General features: G+C 50.3%; 7 protein-coding genes across 8 annotated transcripts; 4 read left to right on the top strand and 3 right to left on the bottom strand.

Annotated features, from left to right (window-relative positions):
• Positions 1–137: 137 nt before the first annotated feature.
• Positions 138–1,606, top strand: L3040_000268 (uncharacterized protein; the record flags this gene model as incomplete). The annotated part of the gene is made up of 4 exons (XM_066155081.1): positions 138–189; positions 240–394; positions 470–1,503; positions 1,552–1,606. 4 exons carry the CDS (start codon positions 138–140, stop codon positions 1,604–1,606), a joined length of 1,296 nt encoding a protein of 431 aa, XP_066013139.1.
• Positions 1,607–5,144: 3,538 nt separating this feature from the next.
• Positions 5,145–5,859, top strand: L3040_000267 (uncharacterized protein; the record flags this gene model as incomplete). The annotated part of the gene is made up of 2 exons (XM_007297411.2): positions 5,145–5,698; positions 5,760–5,859. The coding sequence occupies 2 exons, from the start codon at positions 5,145–5,147 to the stop codon at positions 5,857–5,859; spliced, it is 654 nt and encodes a 217-aa protein (XP_007297473.2).
• Positions 5,860–9,293: 3,434 nt separating this feature from the next.
• L3040_000266 (uncharacterized protein) lies at positions 9,294–10,276 on the bottom strand (the record flags this gene model as incomplete). The annotated part of the gene is made up of 4 exons (XM_007297412.1): positions 9,294–9,505; positions 9,610–9,894; positions 9,977–10,076; positions 10,199–10,276. The coding sequence occupies 4 exons, from the start codon at positions 10,274–10,276 to the stop codon at positions 9,294–9,296; spliced, it is 675 nt and encodes a 224-aa protein (XP_007297474.1).
• Positions 10,277–12,251: 1,975 nt separating this feature from the next.
• L3040_000265 (uncharacterized protein) lies at positions 12,252–15,041 on the bottom strand (the record flags this gene model as incomplete). Of its 2 annotated transcripts, none has more annotated exons than XM_007297413.1 (1): positions 12,252–15,041. In XM_007297413.1, one exon carries the CDS (start codon positions 15,039–15,041, stop codon positions 12,252–12,254), a length of 2,790 nt encoding a protein of 929 aa, XP_007297475.1. The 2 variants fall into 2 exon arrangements, with proteins under 2 accessions (XP_007297475.1, XP_066013138.1); XM_066155080.1 differs by having other exon boundaries at positions 12,252–12,539.
• Positions 15,042–16,185: 1,144 nt separating this feature from the next.
• L3040_000264 (uncharacterized protein) lies at positions 16,186–20,400 on the bottom strand (the record flags this gene model as incomplete). Its single annotated transcript, XM_066155079.1, has 7 exons — positions 16,186–16,926; positions 16,980–17,997; positions 18,049–19,603; positions 19,700–19,870; positions 19,918–19,963; positions 20,033–20,253; positions 20,301–20,400. 7 exons carry the CDS (start codon positions 20,398–20,400, stop codon positions 16,186–16,188), a joined length of 3,852 nt encoding a protein of 1,283 aa, XP_066013137.1.
• A 1,515-nt stretch (positions 20,401–21,915) lies between these two features.
• On the top strand, positions 21,916–23,957 carry L3040_000263 (uncharacterized protein; the record flags this gene model as incomplete). The annotated part of the gene is made up of 3 exons (XM_007297415.1): positions 21,916–22,605; positions 22,654–22,947; positions 22,998–23,957. 3 exons carry the CDS (start codon positions 21,916–21,918, stop codon positions 23,955–23,957), a joined length of 1,944 nt encoding a protein of 647 aa, XP_007297477.1.
• Positions 23,958–24,467: 510 nt separating this feature from the next.
• L3040_000262 (uncharacterized protein) lies at positions 24,468–26,190 on the top strand (the record flags this gene model as incomplete). Its single annotated transcript, XM_007297416.1, has 3 exons — positions 24,468–24,530; positions 24,587–24,722; positions 24,776–26,190. 3 exons carry the CDS (start codon positions 24,468–24,470, stop codon positions 26,188–26,190), a joined length of 1,614 nt encoding a protein of 537 aa, XP_007297478.1.
• Positions 26,191–26,295: the final 105 nt, after the last annotated feature.

The raw sequence follows: 26,295 nt of genomic DNA, 5'->3' as shown, positions 1-26,295 counted from the left end.
GCTAGGCGGTTTCTTCCTCGTCGCCAGGTCCCACCAGCTAGCTAGCTACTCACCCTTCACCTCCAAACCCACTCTGAGCTTCGAGCCTCGACCTTCGACGTTCGTGTTACCAGCCAGCCGCGCAGGGCGCAGCGACCATGGCTATGAATTTTGTTACTTTCAACCAGGACTACAGTTGCCTGGCTGTTGGTAGGTCCGAAGCCTCTAAATCTCATGGCAGTACTTACTTTTCTTCTCAGGAACATCGCGAGGTTTCCGTATCTACCACACAGATCCTTTTGCGAAGATATTCAGTAGTGATGATGGAAATGTGGCTCTTATTGAGATGTTGTTCTCAACGTCTTTAGTTGCCCTCATCCTGTCCCCCAGGCATCTCGTAATCCAAAATACAAAGGTGGTCCATTCATGAAGCAGCAGGCTTCAACGTATACTACCCGATCAACGGAATGCCTACTGACTTGATATACAGAGATCCTCCATTATCTGCGAACTTACCTTCCCCTCTGCCGTTCTTGCCGTCCGGCTGAACCGGAAACGACTGGCCGTAGTGCTCGAAGAAGAGATATACCTATACGACATTTCGAATATGACACTTCTCTACACAATAGCAACTTCGCCGAACCCCAATGCGATCTGCGCTCTCGCTCCTTCATCAGAGAACTGTTACATCGCATATCCTCTACCCAAGCCGAGAGAAGATACTGGGGATAAACGACCCTCCCATGCACCGCCACTCTCTACCTTCGTCCCACCGACTTCTGGCGATGTTTTGATATTCGATACCACCAAATTGGAAGCTCTGAATGTTGTTGAAGCTCATAGGGCACCTTTGTCTTGCATAGCTCTCAACAATGACGGGACACTGCTGGCAACAGCTTCAGAAACGGGGACTATCATCAGGGTATTCTCATTACCAAAGGGCACCAAACTGTACCAATTCCGACGAGGAACATACCCTTCGACTATTTACAGCATGTCTTTCAATCTGAGCTCGACGTTACTCTGTGTGTCTTCTACTACCGATACGGTTCATATCTTCCGCCTGGGTGGCCCAGTCCTGCCAGACTTGCCAAAATCATCAAATGATAGATGGGGCCGGTCTCGTTCTCGTAGCTATGACAGTGGGACAGAATCACCTGCCACGGGAACTTCACCGGGAAGTGATGTGGCGGAAGTGCCAGAAGTTACTCGCTCAGCTCGTGGTACACTTGGAAGTATGCTTCGGCGATCATCGCAGATGATGGGGAAGAGTGTAGCTGGTGTAGTGGGTGGTTATTTACCGCATGCTGTCACAGAAATGTGGGAGCCTATGCGAGACTTCGCATTTATTAAGTTGCCCAAAAGTGGCATGGGACTCAACTCAACAGGAGGTCCACTTCGAAGTGTAGTTGCCATGAGCAGCAGCAGCCCGCAAGTAATGCTCGTTACTAGTGATGGAGGTTTCTATGTCTTCAGCATAGACATGGAAAATGGTGGCGAGGGTGTTTTGGTGAAACAGTACTCGTAAGTTGTTTTCTAGATTCGTTCTCGATTCTCCTAACACGTACCCAGTGTTCTCGAGGGTGACGATAAACTCGACCAGTCAGCAATTGACTACAGCAATTAAGACATGTTTTTTCCACTCATGGTTTTCCTCGCTGGGCGTTTTGTCGAATCTCGGATGGCTTCGTTTGCTATTCCATCGCATATTCCAGCATGAAAGCAGGCGTTATGGATCCATTCATAATCTGTGGAGAATTGCTTGCGAGAAACCCAAGGGTTCAGTATAATGGACAAACAGCATTCTATTTCCAGAGATGCTTTCGAATCTTTCTTCTGTTTCTTCAGCCATGACCAGCAGACGCCATGTCAGTCAAGAGATCAGCGGGTTAGGTACCAATATAGAAGCACGAACTTAACTCAAACTGATATTCTACGCAGATAAGAAGCGTTCATGCGAAAGATTTCAAGCCACCGTAAAGAGCGAAGAGATCCCAGGAGATGCTCTTGGTCTTACAACTAACATCCTTGCCAGGTCATGCCGGTTTGATAGGCAGTTCATTCGATGTCCATTTCTCCGGAGTGGACCAGATCTATTCCAGCAGTCCATTTCAAGTTTTCGACAACTCTGGTGCTACTAGACCACTGTCCAAGAAAGACTCCGTCATCGATCCCATGACATATCTCACGGTAAGATTATGGTGGTCTCTACAGCTCTGGTCAACCGAGGTCTATTCAAGTGGCTGTCAATTACCCTGGCCCTAGCGACAGGCATTTACTTTTCAATTCAACAAATTCAAAGCACGTATTCACGAAGTCACAAACCATCGTAGTATGCGAAAAACCACGCTGCGATTTCCACGCAATCGGGATTTTCATTTTTATCTAAGCCCTGCAAAGCTCATCGGAACATTAAAAGCAGGGATCGCCGCCCTGTGGCCGATCCTGACCTTTCTCTCTTCTTGAACGCCACTATTTTACGTGGAGCGTTACGTTGGCGAGGAGGATTTGACTCAGGCAGGCCTTTCGCCGTCACCCCGGAACGAGTCTGACTATGGTCTTTGCGAGAGTGAATGAAGGAAATTCGTATGCGTCATCCCACAATTCGTCGTCGTCAGTACGATTCCCGAAAACTAGACTGGCGATAAGTCAGTTGGGCATGTTCATGTCGATTATGAAGCTCCATTATTTCACTCTATATTTCGAGCGGAAGGGTCATGGTCCCACCCCCGCGTCGGGATTTATGACCTGCCTGCACACACAGGTACAGGTAGGTAAATAAATCATGCGCTTTCGCTTCTCGTGTCTATCTGACTCGAACATGCTCCACATGAGTTTTCGCATCGGAGGTAAGCTTATGAAGTGAACTGCCAGGCTGGAAGTGTTTACGAGCCCGCCTATCACATTCGACCAAAATACTGGATCTCGACGATCTTCTGACGCTTACCAGTCGCGGCTGTCGATAAGGCAGGCAGGCAGGCAGGTGAAGTGAGGTGGGTGAGGTGGGTGGCGCATTAATATTGACGCCGTCGCGATCAAAAGGATTGTTCTCGGATTAATGGTGCAATTATTGGTACTGGAGGTGCTTGCCAACAAAGCAACTCCCACAAAGGCCTTGGTTGGAAAATGACGATTGATCGAACTCTTAAGGGGACAACAATATTCTTGGTTTATGCGACCGCAACGGCTTCCTTCCTCTTGGTGGAGAAAGAGGTGTGAGTGAATCGGCGCTTAAACGACGATGGGTGGAAAATTCTCCAGCATCTTTGCGAAGCGACCAACACCATGTCGGTCTCTGGATACGGGAAGACCTTACGCACGTATGTACGGAATGGGTGACAGGCATGTTATCACGTCGCAATACCGGTATCTGTACCGGAACCATGGGTGGGAATCAAAGCCGGCCTCCTTTCCTTACCGAAACATTCCTTGCTATCTATCGAGCGCTCCCGAGCAATTATGGATCGGTCTCGATCCGCTTACCTCCACTCTTTTGACCCACAACTGCTACTCGGTGATGGATGTGCTGCGGTAGCTCAGCAAATCAGCAAATCCGCCGGTGAGCAAATCAGTAAATCAGCCTGGGCCCTGAGCAAACCCCTGGAACAAGGGACAGCACTGTACTCCACCTCCACCACCTCTAGTCCCTTACCGAGCCTAAACCTCATTTCGAAAGCCGCTCCACTGGGCCTAGGCTGAACCGTGAACTGCGACTTCAGCCTTCAAACCAGGGAGCTCGCTTGGCTTTCTGCAGACAGCACGTCCTCCGTCTGCCTGTTAACAGGCTCAGTTAGGATCGATGGATGTTTCCTTCCAGCCTTCCAGCCACTCTGCACGGCAACCATGGTCACCATATCATTGACTGTGTTAACTTGCGTTTCCGTCTTGCGGCTTTTGCGGCTTTCTGTACGTCAAATGTTACCGCACTTCAAGATCAATATCGCTTCCCAATCCATATCGCCCGGTGTCCAAGTGGAAACCGAACCGGGACGTGCTGCCTGCTGCCAGACATGGATAGTGCGCCACCGGCCCCTGACATTCATTCCCTTTGCTTACTCTAGGGGGGGTGTACAGCTTTCCAGATCAAACGCACGCCTGCAGCCTCTAGGTGGTCATTTGGAAGCCCCGAGCTGCAACTCCTGCTAGCATCATCCCCTGTCATAGGTATCCTGTCAAGTCAAGCACTGCCGTCTATCCATTGATTCCATTCTGGGTCAAGGGCCACAAGCTTGCGTTATTGGTTGTTAGACCCAGTGCCTTTATTGTGAATAAGAGTTGAACGGAAGGGCAAATTTATTTCAAGTCTGTCTTGGGATCCTCAATAATCAAGTCTGCATCGACCCTCCCTCTTCCTCTTCTTACGACCAAGCTTCCCTATGTTCAGGTCTTCAGTAAAACAATTCCTGTCTTAGCTTCCTCAACCCCAACAAGCTTGCTCATCGGCATCTAACTTCCCTTTTCCTCGAGCCACTTGGAGCGTGGTCCTCACATCACCAACAGTACTAGTTACTACCTTTGAGGTCGCCAAACAAGCTGCTACTTTCAGACAAACTTCATCTCAGCCAAACAACAGCTATTCGATAAGGCGTCAACACCCCCCTACGAACGTGACTGTTCGACCTGTCTATTACTTCCTCGTCTTCTGCATCATTACTTGTACATCTACTAAGATGGAGTTGACCCCCCAGTCTGCTCGTTCACCAACCCCACCATGCGGATACGCTTCCAGTCATCAGCAAGTCTATGATTATCCATCGCCGGCTCAAAGCGACTCAAGGTATCAATCGACCGATTCTCTCCAAGGCTTAGGACTTTATTCATGTCCCAATTCCGACGCTGAACACGGCGGGACAAATATCCCATCGCCTCCAGCTACCAACACCTGGCCTACGGACAATCTACAAAATCTTGATACCCCCAGGACAGCGCAGTCCACACCCAATATCCTATCCGCAGAGTACGATCCTTTTGCTCCATTCCATCCAGCCCTATCAGCGGGATACAACAACGATATCTACTCCGCATATCCTGCGGAAGTATCTATACTTTCTGGCTCACCACTTCCCTCTGGCAACACATCCCAGCGTTCTTCGTTTTCTTCAGCTCCTACGTCCGAGATATTTGCTCAAGCTATTTCAAACCATTTGTTTACTTCCCGGGTCAAGATGGAAGACCACCCTGACTACATCTCTGGTCATGAGGGCTTGTTGATAAGCTCACCGCAACTGAACCACAGCGTTCTTGGGACCTCAAATAGCTCTTACCCTGGAAGCCTGGGATTCTACCACGCTCAAATCTCTATGGGGTGGCCGAAAGTCGATTACACATCCCAGGAGCTCCCTTCGATCGCATCACTTCCTCTTCCCCGGCACGACAGACGGTCGGCGAGTGAAGAGAGAACTCACGGTACGCAGCGTCCTAGCACTGTAGTACGCGCTAGGCAACCCCGGAAGCTTACGACCAAGGAAGACGCCAATTTCCAATGCAATTTCAAAGACTGTGGCAAGTTCTTTGGGAGAAGCTACAACTTCAAAGCGCACATGGAGACTCACGACGCGGGCCGAGAGTACCCTTTCCCGTGTACGATGAAGGAGTGCAAGAGGAAGTTCGTGAGAAAGACGGATCTGCAGAGGCACCAGCAGAGTGTGCACATGAAGCAGAGAAATCACAAATGCGACTACTGCAGTAGATTTTTCGCGAGGAAAGACACTCTCCGAAGGTAGGAGTATTTCCCACTCACAATGAAAATTGCACCAGGGGCTAAATCCATGATCATCTAGACATATGGAAGATGGGTGCTCAAAGCGCTTCGATATTGAGACTATGGAGGTCCAAAGTGAGGGATATGGAAATGGCGATCAGCACTCAGTCTCCATGTGAACTGCCGACACGCACTTCAGACCAGCTGCACTCTCAAGAACAAGCATCGTACAGTACATGTACAGTACACGTACAGCTCCTCCACTCCCTACACTCCACCTCCTGGGGGCCACGGGCTCGTAGACACTTAGACTCACGCCATCCTCGGGCGCATCTTTAGAAAAGGAAGACAGGAATAACTCGCAGGAAAAAAGGGTATCAAGAGCCTGTCTAGACCGGATGATGAAGTGTCAGAAATCAGCAGCAGCCCTGGAGGGGTTCGCTCTCGGCAGTTGGGTCAAGGTAACGGAAACAGTCAGCCCTAGCCTGCAGCTCAGCGCGACTCATCACCTCGTTGGAGGCGCGCTGATCGTTACACGATGTCGTAGTCGATAGCCAACCGGACTCTTCTTCTTCCCTTGAATGGACACTCCCATTCATTCAGGGGCGCCCTATTTGCGCGAGCTAGCATGGTGAAGAGCGAGCGAGCGAGCAGGGACGGGAATCGATGAGCGGGGGAGCAAGTTACGTGTACCGGGGGCTGGGTATTGCCGGGCGTTCGTCTATCTTGTACATATTGCTCTCTCTTACGCTTTGCTGGTCTTTTTGTTTGGTGTTGAGGATACCCCCCTATCTATTTACTTTTGCACGGCGCAGGCATACATACTATAGAACTAGATAGATGGATCGATAGAAAGTGGAGGTTGCCGTATCACGTCTGTCTGGAGATCTGGACCGCTCTTGAGATGCAGAAAGAGAGTAAAAGAGAGTGAAAGTGAAAGTGAAAGAATGATAGAATGGTAGAGAAACGATTAGAGAGACGGAGACGGACAGGTAGACGACGACGAGGACCGGTGGAACGGGTGAGCGAGTGGCTGGTGGCTGGTGGGCTCCAGAGACTAGAGAAAAAAAAAGAAAGGGGGGGGAGTCCAGATCTAGACGGTTCCCGGATGTAGGAGCTAGCGTAGATAGGTCAGTAAGCAAAAGGCATGGGTTCCTCCGCGCGTCTGTCTGTCTATCTGTCTGTGTGGTTTTTTTGGGTTTTTTTTTTGTGTGTGTGTGTCTTTGTGTGTGTATGTGGATTGAGAATCCAAGACATCAAAGATTCCAATGTAGGGAGGTAAGAGATGGCCAGTTATCCAGTCCAGCAGTCTTTTCATGAAGACTAGGGTTCGGATATAATAGTAATACAGGTAGTAGCGAAGGGGCTGCTGGGATGGGAATTGGGACTAGGCTTGTCCCGTCAGTCCGTTCCGTGGCAATGACCGATCTAGCTCAGGCACCGCTAGTAGCTATATGTTGTGGAAAGACGTGTGTGAATGGGCGGATGGAAATATATGTACGAGTATATATATAATAAATATATATATATATATATATATATATATACATATACATGCGCTCCTCACTGAGAGAGTGAAAAAAAATATATAAATATATATATAAAAATCGCTCGTCTCGCCAGACTGGTGAGTTAGGCTGCCAGTGAATGAATGCGACTGACTGATTAAGCGCGCGGCTGTTTTTTTTTTGAGAGAGGCTAGGTACCTATTCTAGTCGCGTCACCCTATCTTCGCCTTCGACTCTACGGCGTATCCTGTTGATGTTGGTGCAGGGTAAGCGGCAAGGGCAAGGGTACAGACAGGTACAGGTACAGGTAAGGGTAAGGGTGAGGAGGCGGCGTGCTGGTTGGGTGGGCGAAGCGAAGGGCCGATGGAATGTCTGTCAGCCGCAGGAGAAAAAAAAAAGAAAAAAAAAAAAAGGCTTGCCACGAGATTCTTCGGAGGATATTAATAGTACAGTACAGGAGAGCAAGGGCTGCATCCGTTACTGGGGGCCCGGAAGCTGGGACTGCAGGACGGACGTACAGGACAGTAGGTACGTAGGACAAGGTCCCAGGAGATCCGGACTGGGACGCCCGGCGCCGGCGCGGTGCAGCCTACGTGCGTAAGTACAATCGAGATCTAAAGATAGAAAGAAGTATACGTGCGTAGTGAGTGATAAGCGTATGTATATGTATGTATGATCTTGAGAGCAGCTAGCTGCTTTTGGAGGAAATCACCCGCTCCCTCTCTACTTACCATGAAGTTTGCCGTTCCCTTCACTTATCTACTGTGAGTAGCAGGTACCACGGGGAAATGATTCACTTGCGGATTTACTGTATTTACTGCGCAGATCTCGCTTAGCCCGGGGGAACAAAAAGTTTAAAATAAAACAATTGCTGCTGCTGCTGCTGCTGCTGCTGCTGAGCCAGACCAGACCAGACCACACCAGACCCGGCCCATCTCCCATCTCCCATCTCCCATCTCTCGCTCCTTGGCCTATCAGAGAGACAGGCCGATAAGCTCCGTCCGCTCGGGCTTGGCCTTCTTTCTCTCCGAATCACACCTCCCCCTCCTCGCCCTCTCATCGATCGATCTTCTCATCTCAAACCCACTACTACAGTAACAAGCGCCTTTCAACGTCGACGACAGCGCGAGCGCGAGCACGAGCGCGAGCACCGGCAGAGCCAGCCGTCGCGCAGCTTACCAAATCTCCCACCCCGTCAGCACTACTGTCTCTCGCGCGTGTAGGTACCGGTACGTGACTCTCTTCCGGAGCAAGTCCGTCCTCGCTCGAGAGGGCGCTACAGCGACTGTACCATACGGTACCACACCTCCATTTCGTGACGATGCGCCCCCCCTCCCCCCCCCCCCACATCATAGCTCCGGGCCCAGTCATTCTCAAGCGCAGCAGAAGAGCAGAAGGACCGACAACCGTTGATCTTTTTCGATCCCCCGACTCGCTCGCTCGCTCCCCTCCTCCGCACCCTGTCTTGCCCCCCACGATCGACGAGACGTACCCAGGGGAGGGAGGGGGGATTGATTCCAAATCCCAGATCGGGTCCGGGCCTCGGTTAGGTAGTAACCCTCATACTACTTCGTACGTACGGTACGGTACGTCTTGTCGGCCGTTGGTTCTCGTGCGCTCTAGTCGATCCACCGCCCTGCTCGTGTATATGTGGTAGAAATGTACAATCGCGTTCGACTCGATTCGACTTCCAGCCGGCTATCAGGAGCAAGGGATCGTAGGTGGGTTGCATCCCATACTGGGTCTAGCCAGTGATCAATGGCAATGGCATGGTCCCTTGAGTCTTGACTCGTATGACCTCTAAGCAATCGATCGATCAATGAATGCTAAGGATCCTCGAGCTGTAGAAGATTGTCATTTTAATATAGCCCGATTTTACCAAGGGCCTTCGTCGAAAATATATCATTCCGACAGCCCTTCAAGGCGTTGAAGGTTATAGCCCGCCTACTCCTTTGAAAGCATAAACACCGACATTTTCTGCCGCCTACGTTCGTTGGCCCATGAGTTGATTGTGTATCTGGTAAGCGAATATGATATATTCTCGCAATCCCCCAATGTTTCAAACCCAGTGGGTATACATTCCAGAGCCTCGCCGGTCTCGACTTCTACAGCAGTGCTCTCCACCCACCCGTCGCAGGTTTCTTCAACCCCAAGTGCATCGTCAGCAAGCCCATGTGATCAACTCCCCAGAACCGGTCCGTCTCGCCCTGACTGTTCGTCGCCACGAAGTACGGCAGGCCAAAAGCCCCCTCGGTGACAGCTTGCTCCGAGTTCTTCGCCAGCAACGCTTTGCCCTCCTGGCCGGCCGTGGCCATCACTACAAGCACAAGCCACCATCGTCAGCAAGACTGGTCCCCCACACGGAACGCACTCGAACGGCGACAATAAAGAAAAAGTATCTGCTAGCAACCAACAACGTACCCTTCTCAGCCTCCTCTCCCCCAAACGTCTCGGCCAACACCTCGACCAGCACATCCCTCTCAAAGGTCTTCCTCTTGTCGACCCAGTAAGCTCTACACAGCGCCTCCAAGGCCTTGGCCAGGACATCCTGCCCTTCGTCCCCAGGGTGCAAGATGATGAGGGCACATAACGCTCTCATGATAGTCAGAGTCAGATGCGGGAATCCCTCGGGCGCCTCGTCCGCCATGGGGACGTTGAAGAGGCGGGCCCAGCGCTTGCGCTCGACGTTGATCCAGGCGTCCTTGTCTGTCGGGGCGTGTGTTAGCATAGAGGATACATAAATGGTTGTCAACGTATCGAGATGAAAGCGATATAATCAACCACTTACTTTTAATCGAGATGGGCGGCACGTTGTTGCACGCCTTCATGATCCCGCCCAGGAACACGGGGATATACGTAATCTCGCATTCCTTGAATACAGGATCATTCTATACATTCGCGTGTCGTCAGAGAGTTCACTCTATTATCATATGCAATGTATATACATATAGGGCAAGAGCAATGTCGTCGTGAACAGAGGAAAGGGGCTCCAAGATTATACGTTACGCACCCGCAAAACGTGATAGGCGATATACGCGAACGGCGACACGGTGTCGATATACAGCGTCAGTTTGGGCCGCGGCGCCATCGTGTCTGGTACCCCGATTGCTTGGCCGTGGAGGATATTGACGTAAGGAGATGGAGATTAGAAAAACATGTCGAGATGCAGGGGATGATGCAAAGAGAGATGCTTAAGTGGTGGCAGGCTAGCGAGCTTGATGTGCATCAGGATTCAGCGATGCCGAGGTCCGCGCGTCTCGGTTCATACGTTATGTAAGGTACGTACCTATGTATTGCGGGGGAGGGGATGGCTTCCCGCGTGCCGAACAACTTGGGAAGGTACGATTCAGGGGACTAGCGAGGGTGTGTACGTATAGTCAGGGCGGGAGCCTCACTACTTAATTAACACCCTTTTGCGTTATTTGTTTGGAGAAGGTAGGGAGGAGGCTTGCCTTGGGGGATCCAGCATGGTACCTTCAGAAAAATCGGCTTAAGAAGCGGCACATGAGTCATGCGTTCCGTTCGAAGCGAGTGGGAAGTAAAGCGAGCCGCTAGAGGGAGAAAGATAAGGCAGCAAAGGAGCAGGAATCGAAGGGGGGACAAGACCTCGAAAGAGAGGAGGACAAGAAGGTGGCACATTTTTTGAGAATGGCCAGCATTCTGTTCTGTTCAAGCGCTCAGCCCGTCTTATCATCAAAGAGGACCCCGAACAGTCTGACATGCTCTTCTCGCCGAGCGACCTTTCTTCCAGCAACCAAGGTAGAGAGCCTTGACACCAATGCCGTGAAGATGACCCTTCGGTATCTGAAGAGAGACGGAGATATGTAGGTCCGATATGATCTCCAAAGAGATACCTACCACGCGGCATGTACGGATGTGATACAATGCCAAAAGCATACTACAGCTCCAGAATTCCAGCCATCGTGCATGATTCGGGTCACAAGAAATTCTCCACAGGGTCTTGCAAAGCTTCCGTTCCTGTTATCAGAAAAGCCAAAGCCGGACAGCGGCAGAATAGGGATATCGGGGCCATGTGCTGGCACCCATACGTAGGCTCCAATCTCTGCGCTAAGCTTTTTCGTCGATGGGTCCAGGGAGGGGATTTAGCTTCCGCAAGCCTGTGTGGCATAGGACAGCGAGAGATCAAGTTCTTGTCAACAAAGGAGGCCGACCTGACCCCAACAGGGATGCACACATTGAAGCTCCCACGGATCCATGGGGCGCAGTCCCAGGTGCTGCCTGACAGTGGCCTGGATCGCGGCTCGGTGATCTCTAAGCTCCTGAGAGAACTGTCTCCTCGCTCCAGGATATCTCACGTCATTGAGGATATTGAACATCTTTCTGGCAGGCTGATTCGTAGGATATATTGGTTTCCCTTTGTCGAGCTCAGGAGTGGTTGGCATGGCTAGAGTTCCTCGCCGGTTGTCCCACGACTGTCGTCTGAAAGTATCGTAATATCGAGACCCTATCAAAGACGAAGAATTAGCCAGACTCCAAAACACATGGGCGAGATGTATCCTAGCATGGTACTTGCTGATTCGTAGACCAGCTGCTGCTCGCTTCAGTTAGTAGGAAACTAGGGTTAGGTATTGACACGAAGTGGGTTCATCACGATCGCCCATAGCTTTTGCTAATGGATCATGACGTCTGTTACCGTAGCCTTTTCTTTTGGAAACAGTCTCGCAGAGTGAAAATTTTATACTCGAGATTTCAACAGCTAGATAAGGTAAATAGATGGATGGACTGCTCATTGCCTAATAATCCACATGTATTCTATAGCCGTATATACTAGCTCAATAAATATTCGGATAAACACAATCAACTCAAAAAAAATCGGGACAGAAAAGGAGTAACTTTAGATAGTTCCGAAAGAGCTTTCGATTAAGTCAGGGTATCTTGTGCCAGTCTACCTATCTATCTATGTATCTACTAATTCCCTTCAAAACTCGCTCCTCCTCTGGCTCCAACACAGCCTCCAACTCCAAGTGATGCCTGTGTCCTGTGCTCCTGTTTTAAATCAAACAACTACTCCATTCCACATCGACCCCACGCGGAATCCAACTCTATGCCTTCCTTTGCTTATGCCCAACTTTGACAGCCTTCATATTCGGCAGAACGTGATTCTTCCCGGGCTCCCGAGACACCTCAATAACCACCATTCTGATGAAATCAGGACTCCCCCAATAACTCGAGTGCGCGCCCAGCATGTTCAGATACTGAATCTCGAGCGGGCCGCCTCCGGAACTCAAGAACCAGTCCACCTGTCCGCAGTCATTCAGCAGGAAGAATTTCTTCTCTGCGATCTCTTCCCGCGTAAAATCGTGGACTTCCATCTCCAGCTGTGAAGGCATACGTGGTAGGCATGGAGGGTTCGCCACCTGTCCTACGGCCAGATCGCAAGGGCCTGCAACGCCAGGTGTGACTGAACGCACGGCATTGCCGATGCTTGCGAAGAATCCTGTCGTTGCGCTCGGGACTTGGGCGTTCTTCAAGCTTGCAGAGAATTGGGGATCGATGGTGGCGTTAAGTCGATACGCAATAGGGTCATTGTAGTGCATAACGTTGTAGATATTGTCTACGGCTAGACAGCCCAGAGTTCCCTGCTCACCAGTAACCTTCTTGTCCATCTCGTCGGCGAGCTCAGCCCCTGGTTTACCCTGCGACCTGCGGGGTATCAAGCGCCCCTTGTCGAGAAGCAGGAAAAATCCTGAAGGGGAACCGACGAAGAATAAGTTTGTGGTCGAGAAGTCAAAATGCTTGATATTGATGTTCCTGCTGAGTAGGTCGACTTCTGGCACACAAGTAGGCTGCTTGCTCAATACTTCTAGGGCCATGACACTGCCCAGCGAGTGAGCAATGATGTGCACTCGCCCATTTGTGTGAAATTCGGGATTATTCTTGCACCAAAGCCTGTAGACCCGATTTGCTTCAGAGATGAGAGCCTGAATCATTTTCGGCTTATGGTGCGACATGTAGAATGGGATATCAAGCATGACATCCGAAATCATGTTGCGGACAGCTGGGATAGTGTTGGGTGTAATGTCCTTTAGAGAGAAATCGGAGTTTTGATCTTGATCGCTCTCCTTCATGGGACCACCATCTTCGAACGAGAGATTCGATCGCCAATTGACAGGCAACACCATGACACCTCCGAGGTCCTTGCGGAAAGTCCGGCGGACACCCTCATCGCTAGACTCGACATTCACTGATCGACGGAATGCATTTATGGCATGCGTGAAATGAAAGCTTTCCACACGCTCTGACAGCTTTTGCCCAATTCCATGAATAACAAGAATGAGATCTGTGACTTTTTGGGGTTCGTCTTGCGCTCTGCACGCTGGGCAAGAACTGCCTTTGTTGGCACCTGCATCACCAGCAACAGGGGCATGCTCCTCTGCTCTCCTTGCGGTACTCGTCTTCTTAGAAGGATGAAGCTTTTCCCAGAGTTTCCAGTCGAAGCCTCTTACAACATGGATTCCAACCCTCATGCCTCGTTTGATCTTTTGCAGCGGCTTCCGACCATAGTATGCTGACGGCTGCAGTGTAGGCTTCAGAATGAAGGCATTCTGGCTATCTTGGTAAATCACTTGAGAATTGGGATATCTCTTGACAACAGTCCTCGGCTCTGTCAGAGACGCACCAAGATCATCGGGATCTGTAGTTCCTTCGGCAGAAGCTTCTCCGTGGAAGCAGCGTGCAGCACAGTAGGGGTCCGCTGAAAGAGGATGTTCCTTGATATTATGGGACTTCCCTTTCTTCGGCATCTCTGCTGCCCATAAGGTATGCGCAATCTTCTCCTCACCAGCAGCACCAACTTCAACCGCACTGTTAATTTCATCCATCCAAGTTTGTGACCAAGGTCTAAGCTCTCGGTATCCCGTCTCAAGTTGATTTGCCACCACAGGGTCCACTGGGCACATGGTTTCCTTGTAAAACCAAGTGCCTCTTATGACTGCTGCAATGTCATGAACCGGTGACCAGTAGATGGGATGCATCTGCAAAGCCGGCAACTTGACAAGATGGAGCCTGGAAATGCCCACAGCGACATCCGTTTGGTCTTTAATTTGGTGTGACTTGCATCCATAGACTTCAACATCCTCTACTTCGACAGGTTCTTGGTCATTATATTCCTGAAGGTTTTCTGGGCGGCTGCTAGAAATTCCACTAAAATTCTGCTCTTGCATGGAAGAGCCCGCATCTTTTACCGTGGGCGATGAGAACTTCAGGAAAGGTAGCCCAGTTGTTCCGGTTCCTCCACTCAGTGTAGGAAGACTGCTAGAAAGGCCATCAGTCTCTCGTATTTCGTTTTCAAATTCCTTGCTCGTTCCAGGTAACTTGGATTTGGCCATTCTGAGCCCTGCTGCGGGAAGACTTCCGGACATTTCTGGCTTAGACTTTGCTTGAAACTTCGCATAACTTTCTCTAGCAGCATCTCTCTGTGCCTGTTCAACTTCCGAAGCATCATCTAGCCCAGCCTCAAGATCACCTGGGCATGGCGGATTCGCAAAAGCACCATCGAATGAGGAGCCATGAACACCAGACTTGGTTTCCCTACTGGGAGATGCACTTCTCCCCTTCTTATAATACCTCTTGTCCGTCCTGCTCTTTCCAGCCGAGAGTCCCAACCAAGCTTCTTCGAGAGCATTGTTGTCGCGGGCAGAGAATGGCCGAGGGGGGTGTTTTGTGACTTCGCCAGTCGGGACAGGGACGGCAGACAGAGGGTCATCGATAGGAAGAGGGGATGAATAGAAGAAATATGATCTCAGAGGTGGGACATCGTCGCCGCCGCTTAGCACATCGTTAGTTGCCGGGGCTAGATGGCAAGTAGGCCCGTAGGTATGTGCTCGAGACATTCTTGAGAACGGCTGTCAATCGAATTTGTGGATAGATCCGGGGAATAAGACTAAAATAGCTGCCAACGCTGCCAGCAGAGCAGAGTTGGTAGACACAGGATGGCTCGATTCGTAGCCGCAAAGTTGAAGGCCTTGGAATTATTGACAGATGGTGACTGGGAGTGGAGTTTAGCGGAGCAGGTGGAGGATCGAGATCGGCTGGGATGGTTTGAATGGAGACTGGGCTGGCCTAAATCAACGGCGCACACGAGTAAGCTAGAAAAACGCCGAAAGAGAAGTTGGGCCCCTTCGCATGTATCCGGGACTTGGACAGAGTGGGTTCGAGAGACGAGGGAAGACAACGAGACAACGAAGAGCACGGCAACGACAACAAGACAACGCATCGCCGGCAGCGCCTGGCTTCTGCAGTTGCCTTATGTTGTGGTTGTGCTTGAACTGTACTCGTGCCAGACATCTGGCCCGATGACGTTCCACCCGAAATCTCTTGGCATGGCCTTGGTGTTCCCGGGGAAAGAAATGCACAGACTGGAAAGATTGGCACGAAGCTTGAATATATAGGTACCTAACTCTAAATCACTCGACGGTTTCAAAGGCGATAGAGGAGATATTTCAGTCTAAATATGATGTTCCCACCATAAGATTAGGTTTGCACGGGTACGGAGAAGAGAGAATCAAATGATCTATTGTTCCATTTTTTAATGATCCTACCAGTGTCACTCTCCCGATGACGACAGTCCGCCAGAGAGCAATTCTAATAGCAGAAATTTTGATGATCACGAAACAACCCACGAAGACCAATGCCTTCTTCAATTGCGTCCGTACCACATGTGTTCAGCAAATTCGCGACTTGAGAGACGCAGCTGACGAATCAGCCAAGCCAGTGTAGCCCGATACGACAGCAGATTAATGAAGAAAAGATGAGCAAATGTGGTCTTGGGGCCAGTACCGGACAACAGAGACACACAATTTCTGTCCACTCGCGATCATTAAAGGAGCGAGAAATCGGTGTCTTCGTGTCAGTTGTAGCTTCAGCGAAGAAGACGAGCGCATAATTGGATAGAATGCGAACAGCAAATATACTCATACAAAGTTGGAGAGAGAGCGAAGCTAGCCGGTACATGTCTTGGTGAAAGGGACGATTTGATTATCGCGATTTCGTCTCATTAGGTTCCTTGTAGCAGTCGGGTACAAGTCGCATACCACCGTATGGGTCTGCGTCAGTGGAAGGGCCTCGGGATGACGTGCCTTTGGAAGAATGGCTAAGCCAAGTTGCAGCCCGACCTGGAGTAGCTGGAACTGAGCTATGACCCTGAGCACTCTTTCTCGCATCCTTTCTCTGCCTAGCAAGTCTCATCATCTCGTTGGAATTGGCTCTGATCTGCTGAAGTCTGAGCATAATGGACTCGGCACCACCAAGGAGCTCAAGAATCTGCTCGACGTCGAACAACAGCTTCAGAATGACGGTGTCGGCATCGCAGAAGGTGCGGATGGCCATCAAACTAGCAACCTGCTTCCAGTTGTACAGCATTGAGTTGGTTCGGACTTCGCTGCCAGCTCGCTCGCCGAAGAAACGGAAATTGTGCTGGTTAGCTGCAACCAAGTCGCGCTGAGTCGCCTGATCGTACATGAATTCAATCACGACATGACGGCCTCGACTCTTCCATGTGTCGACGGTCTTCTTGATCGAATCCACTGCAATGCGACCTTGACTGAACTGGGACATGAGGAAGGTGTTTGCCGTGTGGACAATCATAAGCTCCACCTCCATCAGTAGCCTAGCTTGTTCTGGGGGTCCGAGAGAGACGGAGAGGATGGACATCTTTGGGTTCTTATCGTTGCTGGCCCAAATGCCTCTACTGCTTGGACTGATATCTGCCTTCTCGGCCTATTTGGCAATTAGCGTTGATTGCAGAGCACTCTATCGTTCAGCAAACTTACAAACTCCCCTAACTTATGTCTGAGCTTTCCCATCATGCTTGGCTTATCCTTGTGCTCCGCGGCAGCTTTTTTGACTTGACGCTTGACATCTGCAATCTCATCAGGGGATCTGCCCAACCAACCATTTTCACCGAACATCTTCTTCATGGGCGAACGCGAACGCTTCTTGGGCGATTTTGATGGCGATTCGGAGCGGGATCTCGAAGGTGTCTCTGGTGAGAAGACAGCAGGCTCATCACGTTCGACAACATCGTGGAGAGCCTTTGATGGAGTCTTGCCGGAATGGCGACCTGAAGCCGACGCATGAGGGCCGGAGGTAGCTTCATTTCGAAGAGGTGAGTGGCGGTTGGATGCTGATGAGTGATGGTAACAGTCTTTTGTGTTGCTTTCATGACGAACGGGAGATTGGCGGCCGGATACCGAAGAGTAGTTGTTACCATCATTGGACTCGCTTTCACGACGGGTAGGAGATCGGCGGCCGGAGACAGAAGAATAGTGGTTGCCGTCATTTGACTCATTTGACTCCCTCTCACGTCGGAAAGGAGGCTGTGTTCGTGAGTTTGTAGTGTACGTCTGGGAACGTGGGTAGTCTACATGAGCTTCTTCATACGTGCGATTATCACGAGAAGGAGAAGGAGATCGACCGCGTAGAGCATAAGCAGTACGAGCCATATCTCCGCGGTAGTAATCAGGAATATCTGGGCTGGGGCCTCTGTAACGATGAGCCTCAAATAGAGAGGCGTTCAGGCTTGGAGAGGACTCGCTTCGGTGAAGTGTGTAGCTTGGCTTGGGTGGCATCAGTGGCTCGTTCTCTCGAAGGACAAACAGGTCGTTCCCCTCGGATCGAGAGTTCTTGATATGGCCTCGAGGACTTGGGCCAGGCGCAGGTATAGTAGGTGCGGCATAACCGTCCATGAAATCCGTAAATTGGGTCTGGCGCTGCTGGTTGTACGGCTCAGGCGTATCCGGCTCGAACTGGTATGGGTTTGGACGTGGAATCTTGGTGGGGTTGTTGTATCTGATGGAGAGGTTAGTGACGAGGTCGGTTTTCTTTTGGGGAAAAACTTGCGAGTGGGCGGAGGCCTTGCTGCCGGTCGAGACAGGGTGGGAACTCGCCATGTCTTCAGCACCGATTGGCACGAAGTTTCCGATGATTCCTGATGACTCGGAAAGGTACTGAGCGTTCTGACTCGAGCCAGTCGACCGCGCGGTGTTCAGAGGTGGAGACGCGTTGGGACGAGGATCACTTCTGTAAGTCGACGTCGTAGACCGGAAGGCAGAGGGGGTGTCGCTGTTCTTGCGCCGATGAGTGTACTGACGGGTGGGAGACGCGCTCGACTCTTGGAAGGCGCGGACGCTATCTCTGCGCGGTGGGTAGACTGGGGTGCTCGATGCGACGCTGCTGCTCAGGACTTGATGGCTCGAAGGTTTGCGAATTTGCGGTTGTTGGGTACGTGTCTGAATTGGCGGACGAGCAGAATTTTGAGCGTGGTCAGTGGAGTACATCCGGCCCAAATCGGTAGACGAGCGCTTCCTATTGTTGCGAGTGCTATTGTCGTGACTCGATGCTTGATTCGTCACGCCGGAGCTGGTGAACAGCTTATCGAACGTGCGAAAGTCCTCGCTGTCGTCGTCGAATGCCATAGATTGTGACTTGGGTTGGGTCGGAAGCACAGGGCGAGTAGAGTTGGCAGAATTTCTTCTCGCGGTTGGGGATGCGTAAATTGCTGGTGGTGCGGTTTTGAGAAGCGCGTGGGAACTCGGGTTCGCTCCGCGATCTTTTCGGCTCGCCATACGGTATTTTCCCCGGCATGGGGCTTTGCAGACTTTGGGCTCTAAGATATGAAATTTATCCTTGTCTACGTGACCGGTCTTTCCAGGCTCCGAATTACTTCTCAGTCGAGGATCTTCCAGCGGTTTTTCGGTCTGTTGTGAGTTCTTGGTAAATTGTCCTTCCGGCTCAGGGTCGTTCTTCCAGTTGAACTCCAATCCGCTATCATAGAACAGCATTGGGTGCAGAGGAGAGATGTAACGTGAAAGGTAATGCTCAAAAAGTTTTTGATGGGCCATACTGCTATTGTCCCCAAGTTCGCTCTCAACCTTCTGAGATTCGCATTTCTCGCGGGCAAGCTGCCATAGCTGTCTTAGTATCCGGACATCCTCCTCGTCCACACTGCTTTGACGGGGGCCCTCGTAAATACCCATCGGTAGAGCCTCGCCTCTCGGAACCAAATCAAACTTCCTCGCAAAGTTTGCATTGGGTATTCCGATCTCTTCAGGCCAATGCATCTTCTGTAGGTGCTCTTCGAAATCGAATGTGGAGATTGGCTCATTTTGGAGCATCTTCTTCATCAATCTCCCAAAGTTCTTCTCCAGACCCTGCTGCTCCAGCAGCTCCGCAGGAGAACTTGCAATGGTGTCAGATAGGGCCGCATGCTTTCTACCAAACTTTCTGAAAATGTCGAAGATGCAATCTGAACAAAGCACATTCTCACGCTTTACTGGCTCTTGCGCCACCTCGTGCTTGTGCTTCGCATGAGGGCAGAACTTTGCGCCGAGAAGAATACCGCCTCGTCCAAATTTCGGATCCAAGAGCTTTTCTCGATATTCTGACGGCGTTTGTACTATTGTACATTAGATTATCACTGCCAGCTGTGTAGCTCATGCCAAACAATGATACATTTGCGAGCAGAAAGAGACGGAGTGTCATCTGGACTTACATCTCCAAATCCTAATTCGACTTCTTGTTGAAACAAACCAGGCGTGATCAATGATATAGTCCGTGAGGCCAGCGTATTCAGGACAGGGGAGCGAGCCCGAACGATTCCTTCCCCGCATACCAATGCTTTGCGAACGAGATTTCTGAAGCTTCTCAGTTGGTATGATTGGACCTGGAAATGTCAGTCACTTTCGAAGCATTATCTGATATAACCCATACCTTGAATCGTTCGGGTGTGTGGCACGTGTGGGAGTTGCAAGTCGTCCTGTAAAATGCATTAATAAGCAAGCATTCTTGAATACGATTGGTATGGTGGAGTGGAAAAGAAACTTACAAAACGGTGTCGATGCTGGTGCTTCCAACGCTGGAAAAGAGACTCAGGAAATGGAAGAATACCTTCAACCTCGATAAGTTCCTCTAGAACGCCGAAAGAGAGGTCCCCATTCTCATCTCCAAAAGCGGTTTCGAGGTCAGCATGTATCAATTTCAAGCCATCATCATACTCAAAGTTCCGGGGAACCCAGCTGAAATTTCTGATAATATATCGTTTGCACTCTGTCGCGTTTTAGCTCAGCGGGAAGAATGGGCTCAAGGAGACTCACTCTCTTCGTCCCATCCAGGCCGTGATTTTGAAGTCGATCTGTCGAATCTTGGGATGAATGGCAATGGCTTATCCCGATCTGGGGACATTGGTGATGCCATCTCAAGGCAAAAAATGTTCTCGAAAACAGCGATGGTTCAAAGCTCGAAGAACATGCGGTTGAGGGAACAGAGTTTGCTCAGGCTGATTCAAAGCCAAGATGAAAGGGTGGAGTTCGACGAGGACGAACGATTTGATAGAGATCGATATCGGTAACGATAGTAGCTTGGGTAAGCGAGCGGTGTTGTCAATCTAGTCGATGTTTTGGGCGGAGGAGTCATACTATCGATGGGGGTGAACCAGAAAAGAAAATTACAGACATGGCGGAGAAGCTCATCGTCGCTGCAAAACATGACGAAGACAAAAGATCAGCTCAATTTCGATTCTCGGAAAACAGCTACACAGGAGATAGCGCCTCTTGATATACACATGCCGTCAAGCAGGTTGAGTTGAGCTCACCACCTTGATCATGGATGTAGCACCACTACGGGACGAATTTCAATCTGTCAACTCTTCAATCAGTCATCGTAATCAATATCATGGGTGTCATTGTGCTATGTTTCTTCTGTTATTGACTTCAACAATCACCGCTCCCACTCGTTTAGATGCCATGATTTCCTCCATCTCCTCTCATTAACTGCCGAGCCGTATAATTGATCTTCAGACGGTCGCGCTCTTGGGCATGAAAGGGGCTTGTGAGGTGGAGAGGATAGGGTCTGTCTCGGCCGGCTTCATTGATTACTATTTATGTTCTGTATAGACGTGGCGGGGATATTTTGCGACCTGGCAATATGAGATGAAGCCATGGTACGTATGAAGAAGGATGGATCATTTGCATGTTGGCAGAGCTGATTGAAGAGTGAAGAGTGAAGATTGAAGAGTGAAGAGTGAAGAGTGAAGAGTGAACAATGCAGAGTGAAGATTGATGTTGATGTTGATGTTGACAAAATACGGTGGACGACAGTGCCCTCAAGCCAACCTTGCTACTTCGTACTACAGTCACTACCGAGATCTGGGCCGATCGCCATCCCAGCAAACCCACCAGTAATTCCTGGACGGCCATTGGGCCGCCGCCGACCACGCGGCCCCGCAAAGCCTGGGCACTTTGCGTCACGACAAAATTCAAAGTGTAGTACTGTACTGTACCTAGTACCTACTACGTAGTTGTATCAACAGCCGCGCGAGTTATCCGAAGTCCCGGTCAAGATGCCAGACTTTCCCGAGATGCAGCAACAAATTGGCTCCCGGTGTATTTGCCGTCAGAGGACCCGGGTCTCCTCTATGATCATGACTACGGAAAATGCTACTTAATCCCCCCCTTTCCCCCATCTCTCGTCTTCCATTTCAAGTTTTGCATTGTTTGGTAACCGTCATATATACCACGTCTTCCAATCTTGCCATCTTCTCACCTTCTCATCTTCTCATCTTCTCATCTCCCATCTCCCATCTCCCATCTTTCATCTCCCATCTTTCATCTTTCCATCTTTGCATCTTTGCATCTCAAGCTCTCGCTTGCCGTCCTTATCACCTCACCCATCTAGCGGTATACATACATAAATAAACACGTGCACTCGGCCATGGACGCGAGTTTCACTCCTCGGGAAACGGTCCGCAAGGCTCAAGGCTCCGATGAGTATGACATCGTCATCGTTGGTGCTGGGCCGGTAGGCCTCTTGCTCTCAACATGTTTGGCACGGTGGGGTTACAAGATCAAACATATCGACAATCGGCCGGAGCCTACAAAGACCGGTCGAGCAGATGGAATCCAACCTCGCTCCCTGGACCTGTTGCGCAATATGGGCCTGAAGCCGGCCATTATGGCCTATGAACCCGCCAAAGTTTACGAAGTGGCCTTCTGGGATCCCAGTTCGAGTGGGAAAGGTATCCATAGAACGGGCACGTGGGCTAGTTGTCCGAGCTTCATTGACGCCAGATACCCCTTTACCACTCTTCTCCACCAGGGCATGATCGAGCGAGTCTTCATATCGGATCTGGAAAAGAATGGAGTGGAGATTCAAAGGCCCTGGACTATCAAGAGCTTCAGATCAGACGAAGCGAAAAACCCGGAATACCCTGTCGAGGTGGATCTAGAACATGTTGACGGGAAGGAAAAGGAGACTGTGAAGGCGAAGTACCTTTTCAGTGGTGAAGGTGCTCGTTCTTCCGTGCGAGAACAACTGAAGATTGGAATCAAGCACAAGGATCCAATTGCGCACGTGTGGGGAGTGATGGATGGTGTTGTGAAGACGGATTTTCCCGACATCAAGGTAATCGACACTTAGAGAGGCCCTTAACTAGTGACTAACAACTAATAGATGAAATGCACAATCCACTCGGATCATGGTTCGATAATGGTCATTCCTCGAGAGGATAACATGGTCCGCCTATACATCCAAATCGCCTCTTCAACCGACAAAGACTGGAACCCCAGGAAATCCGCAACCGAGGAAGAGGTGCAAAGTTCTGCCAAGCGCATTCTTGAGCCTTTCAAGATAGAATGGGAGCGAGTAGAATGGTACTCCGTGTATCCAATTGGACAGGGAATTGCGGAAAAATACACACTTGATCACCGGGTGTTTATGGGAGGTGATGCCTGCCACACACACAGTGTAAGAAACCCTCCCTCCAAGTTTTATGGTTGTGTGCTCATCGGATGCAGCCCAAAGCTGGTCAGGGTATGAACACCGCGTTCCTCGATGCACTCAACCTGGCCTGGAAGATCCACCACGTAGAAGCGGGATTTGCAGAACGTTCTCTTCTCCACTCCTACGAATCCGAGAGAAAGCTCATTGCAGAAAATCTCTTGAATTTCGATGCTAAGTACGCAGCGTTGTTCTCTCAAAAAGCTCCTGCAGCGAAAGACGTTGCAGCCGCTACAGAATCCGCAGGCCCTGGCGAGGAAAACGAGAACCAGTTCATTAAGACGTTCAAGGAATCCTGCGAGTTCACAAGTGGTTACGGTGTAGCCTACAACCCAAACTCGCTCAACTGGGACACCTCGCACCCAGCCCAGTCAAGCCTCATCAACCCCAAGGGCAACAAGAACCGCACCGGTCGTATCCTTATCAACTCAAATGTCACCCGGGTCGTCGACGCTAATGTGGTACACCTTGAGCAAGTAATACCAGTCAACGGTTCCTTCAGAGTTTACGTCTTTGCCGGCAAGCCATCAACCACCAAGAAGGCCCTCCAAGACTTTGCCCAGGGTCTGACTAAGAAGAATTCTTTCTTGAGTACCTACCTGCGGAGTGATATCGACAAAGTCTCACACCACGAGCAACATAATCCACACAGCCACTTCTTCACTTTCTGCACTATCTTCGCGAGCAAGCGTAGCAGCATCGAGATATCCAGAGACGTCCCGGAGGTGCTGGCAAGGTACAGAGATCATGTCTACGCAGACGATATCTGGGACCAGAGAGTTCCTGACGCCAAGGCTTCCGCGCATGCTAAGATGGGGTTGGATGAGGAGAAGGGAGGCGTTATTGTTGTGAGACCTGATGGGTATGTTGGGATCGTCACCGCCTTGTCTGAGGGGAGCGGGACCGTCGATGCGCTGAACCAGTACTTCTCGGCGTTCTGTTCGAAGCCGTTGGGCGAGACGCGAGCGCAATTGTAATTATGTCCAATTCGTAGCCAATATATAGAGAGCCATGTATTAGAGGTAGACAGTATAATTCATTACATTATCTGCCAGTTCTCTATTAAACGAGTGGGCTTCTCTTGGAGGTACCGAGCGCGAGCAGTCTGAAGGTCTTCTTCCGTGAGGTGGAGGGTCAATCAAGTAGTACCAGGAACAGGTGGTGAACGTTGTTGTCGTAAAAATAAGGACAGGGGAAAATGATTATGAAATTAATAAGTAATCGGTATAAAAATTTCTTTCAGAGACTCAAGAATCTCTTTTGTTTGTTGAGTCTTCTCGAGAAACGAGTTTTGAAACATGATGAATGCTTGCTTCTCCATCTCGTTGGTAATCTGATTTGATTGGACGGCTTCTCTCTTTGTTAGCGCCAGCCCCATTCCCCGCCGCCGCGAGCAGCGAGTTCCTCTGATCTGCAACCAGCGACCACAAACCCTCCAAATACCCAAACCTCTACTCAACCATTGATGCACCACTGCAACATCCACAATGGCGAGCATTAAGAGGAAAGCCTCGGAAGAGATTAATCGCTGCTCGGTCACGTACATCGAGGTAAAAAAGCCGCACTCGCCCCAGCGTTTCGAATTGCGCAGCTAACAAGATCCCAGCCCGTTCAAGTACAACAACCTACCACGAATAACAGCCCCGGCGCACTCAGCAGACTCTGGAGCTGGACCTTGGGCCTGTTTACTACCATCTGCGCTGTCGTGACATATACCAACATGGGCTACAAGTTGGAAGATGGTAAGGAGTTCACCTTTGGGACAAATGGAAGGTCTGCGCTAATACGAAGTTAGTCGTAGCGGAGGACCATATTCAGAAATCTACAGAGAGATCCGATGGAAACATCACCGAGAAGCGCCTGAAGACGCGTAGATCGAAATCCCATCCCGAACTACAAGGATGCACGACCGGCCCTATTAATCTCGAAGGCTGCCATAGCGAGATCGAGATTAAACAGCGCGTCGATTCATATTGGACTCCTCCTCCTCTCGGATTTAATAAAACCAAGATGAATAAGTCAGCAGCCCGGCGACCTCGGACCCCAACAGATTCGAGCCCAGGATCCTCGGGGCTGGATATACCCTTCGAGAAAATAAATCTGCATCACCCAGAAAACACACTACCAACTCCTAATCCATCACCATCCGCTCAAGGCTCTGCAGAAGAAGGCAAGCGTGGGATATCAGCAGAGGGCGCGGCCCAAAATACCGCAGACATCACACCCCTACCCCAATCAACCGTACGAAAATCGAAATCACAAGGAAGCCTAGTTGATCGTCTTAGAGACATTCTTGTCGAGGAGGAGGAGGACGAACCAATATTCCAGGCCTCCACTTACAAGAAGGTAGAGCTCAAGGTTTTGAGAGAAGAGCGCGAGAAGAAGAGAAAGGATGCTGCAAGGAAAGCAGCGAAAGAGCGCCGACTGCGACGCCAAAACCCTTTGAAACCACTTATTGCACCTCTGGGTCCCAAATGGGAGGATATGGTCAATGAGGTCATATACTCGAATGACACTGGCCGGGCGTTCACCACATCCAGAGAGGGGAATCCGTTGAGGAAACACGATTTCATGACACTGCTTGGTAATTGTGAATGGCTAAATGACGAGATAATCAATACGTACGTCGAGTGGGTCGCGGATGCAGCAAATGCAGCAGCCATTGCCGAAGATGAAGCAAATGGAGAGCCTGCAAGTACGGTGCCAAAGGTCTTCGCCCACAACAGCTTCTTCTACAAGACGCTCGAGGAAAAAGGACCTGCACAATCCGATAGGCTCATGAAGCGTAAGAAGATACCAGGAGTATCGCTTTTGGAGGTTGAAACGGTTCTTATTCCAATCAACAAGGGATCGCATTGGACCCTAGGAATTGTTCGTCCAGTGGCAAGGACGATTGAGTATCTTGACAGCATGGGTGGTAAGGGACCAAACATCATTCAGCATCTACAAGGCTGGGTAAAGCATATGCTGGGAAAAAAATACGTGAGAAGCGAGTGGAAGACGCCCAGGACATCATGCGCTTATCAGTCAAATGGCTTTGACTGTGGGGTCTTTTTATGCACGAACGCTTTCTGCGTCGCACTGGGACTGAACCCAAACTGCTATCGGGAAACAGACCTGGTACAGCAACGAAAGAACATCGCGGCGGTACTGTTGAACCAGGGCTTCAAGGGGGAGTTTTCATGGAACTCGGAAGGATTTTTGTCTTGAGTTTTTTTTTTGGCACCACCGGCGTTTGTGCATTCGGCGCATTGAAGGACGGAAATACCCATTTGTTTTGTCTACATCAACAGGAAGAGTTGTCGGAGCATCCGG

The sequence above is a fragment of the Drepanopeziza brunnea genome, assembly GCF_022702325.1.
Source record: "Drepanopeziza brunnea f. sp. 'multigermtubi' strain 214-2 chromosome Unknown ctg1, whole genome shotgun sequence".
Lineage (NCBI taxonomy): Eukaryota > Fungi > Ascomycota > Leotiomycetes > Helotiales > Drepanopezizaceae > Drepanopeziza > Drepanopeziza brunnea.
Note: the sequence above shows the minus strand (reverse complement) of the source record. Positions and strands in the feature narration are given on the sequence as shown.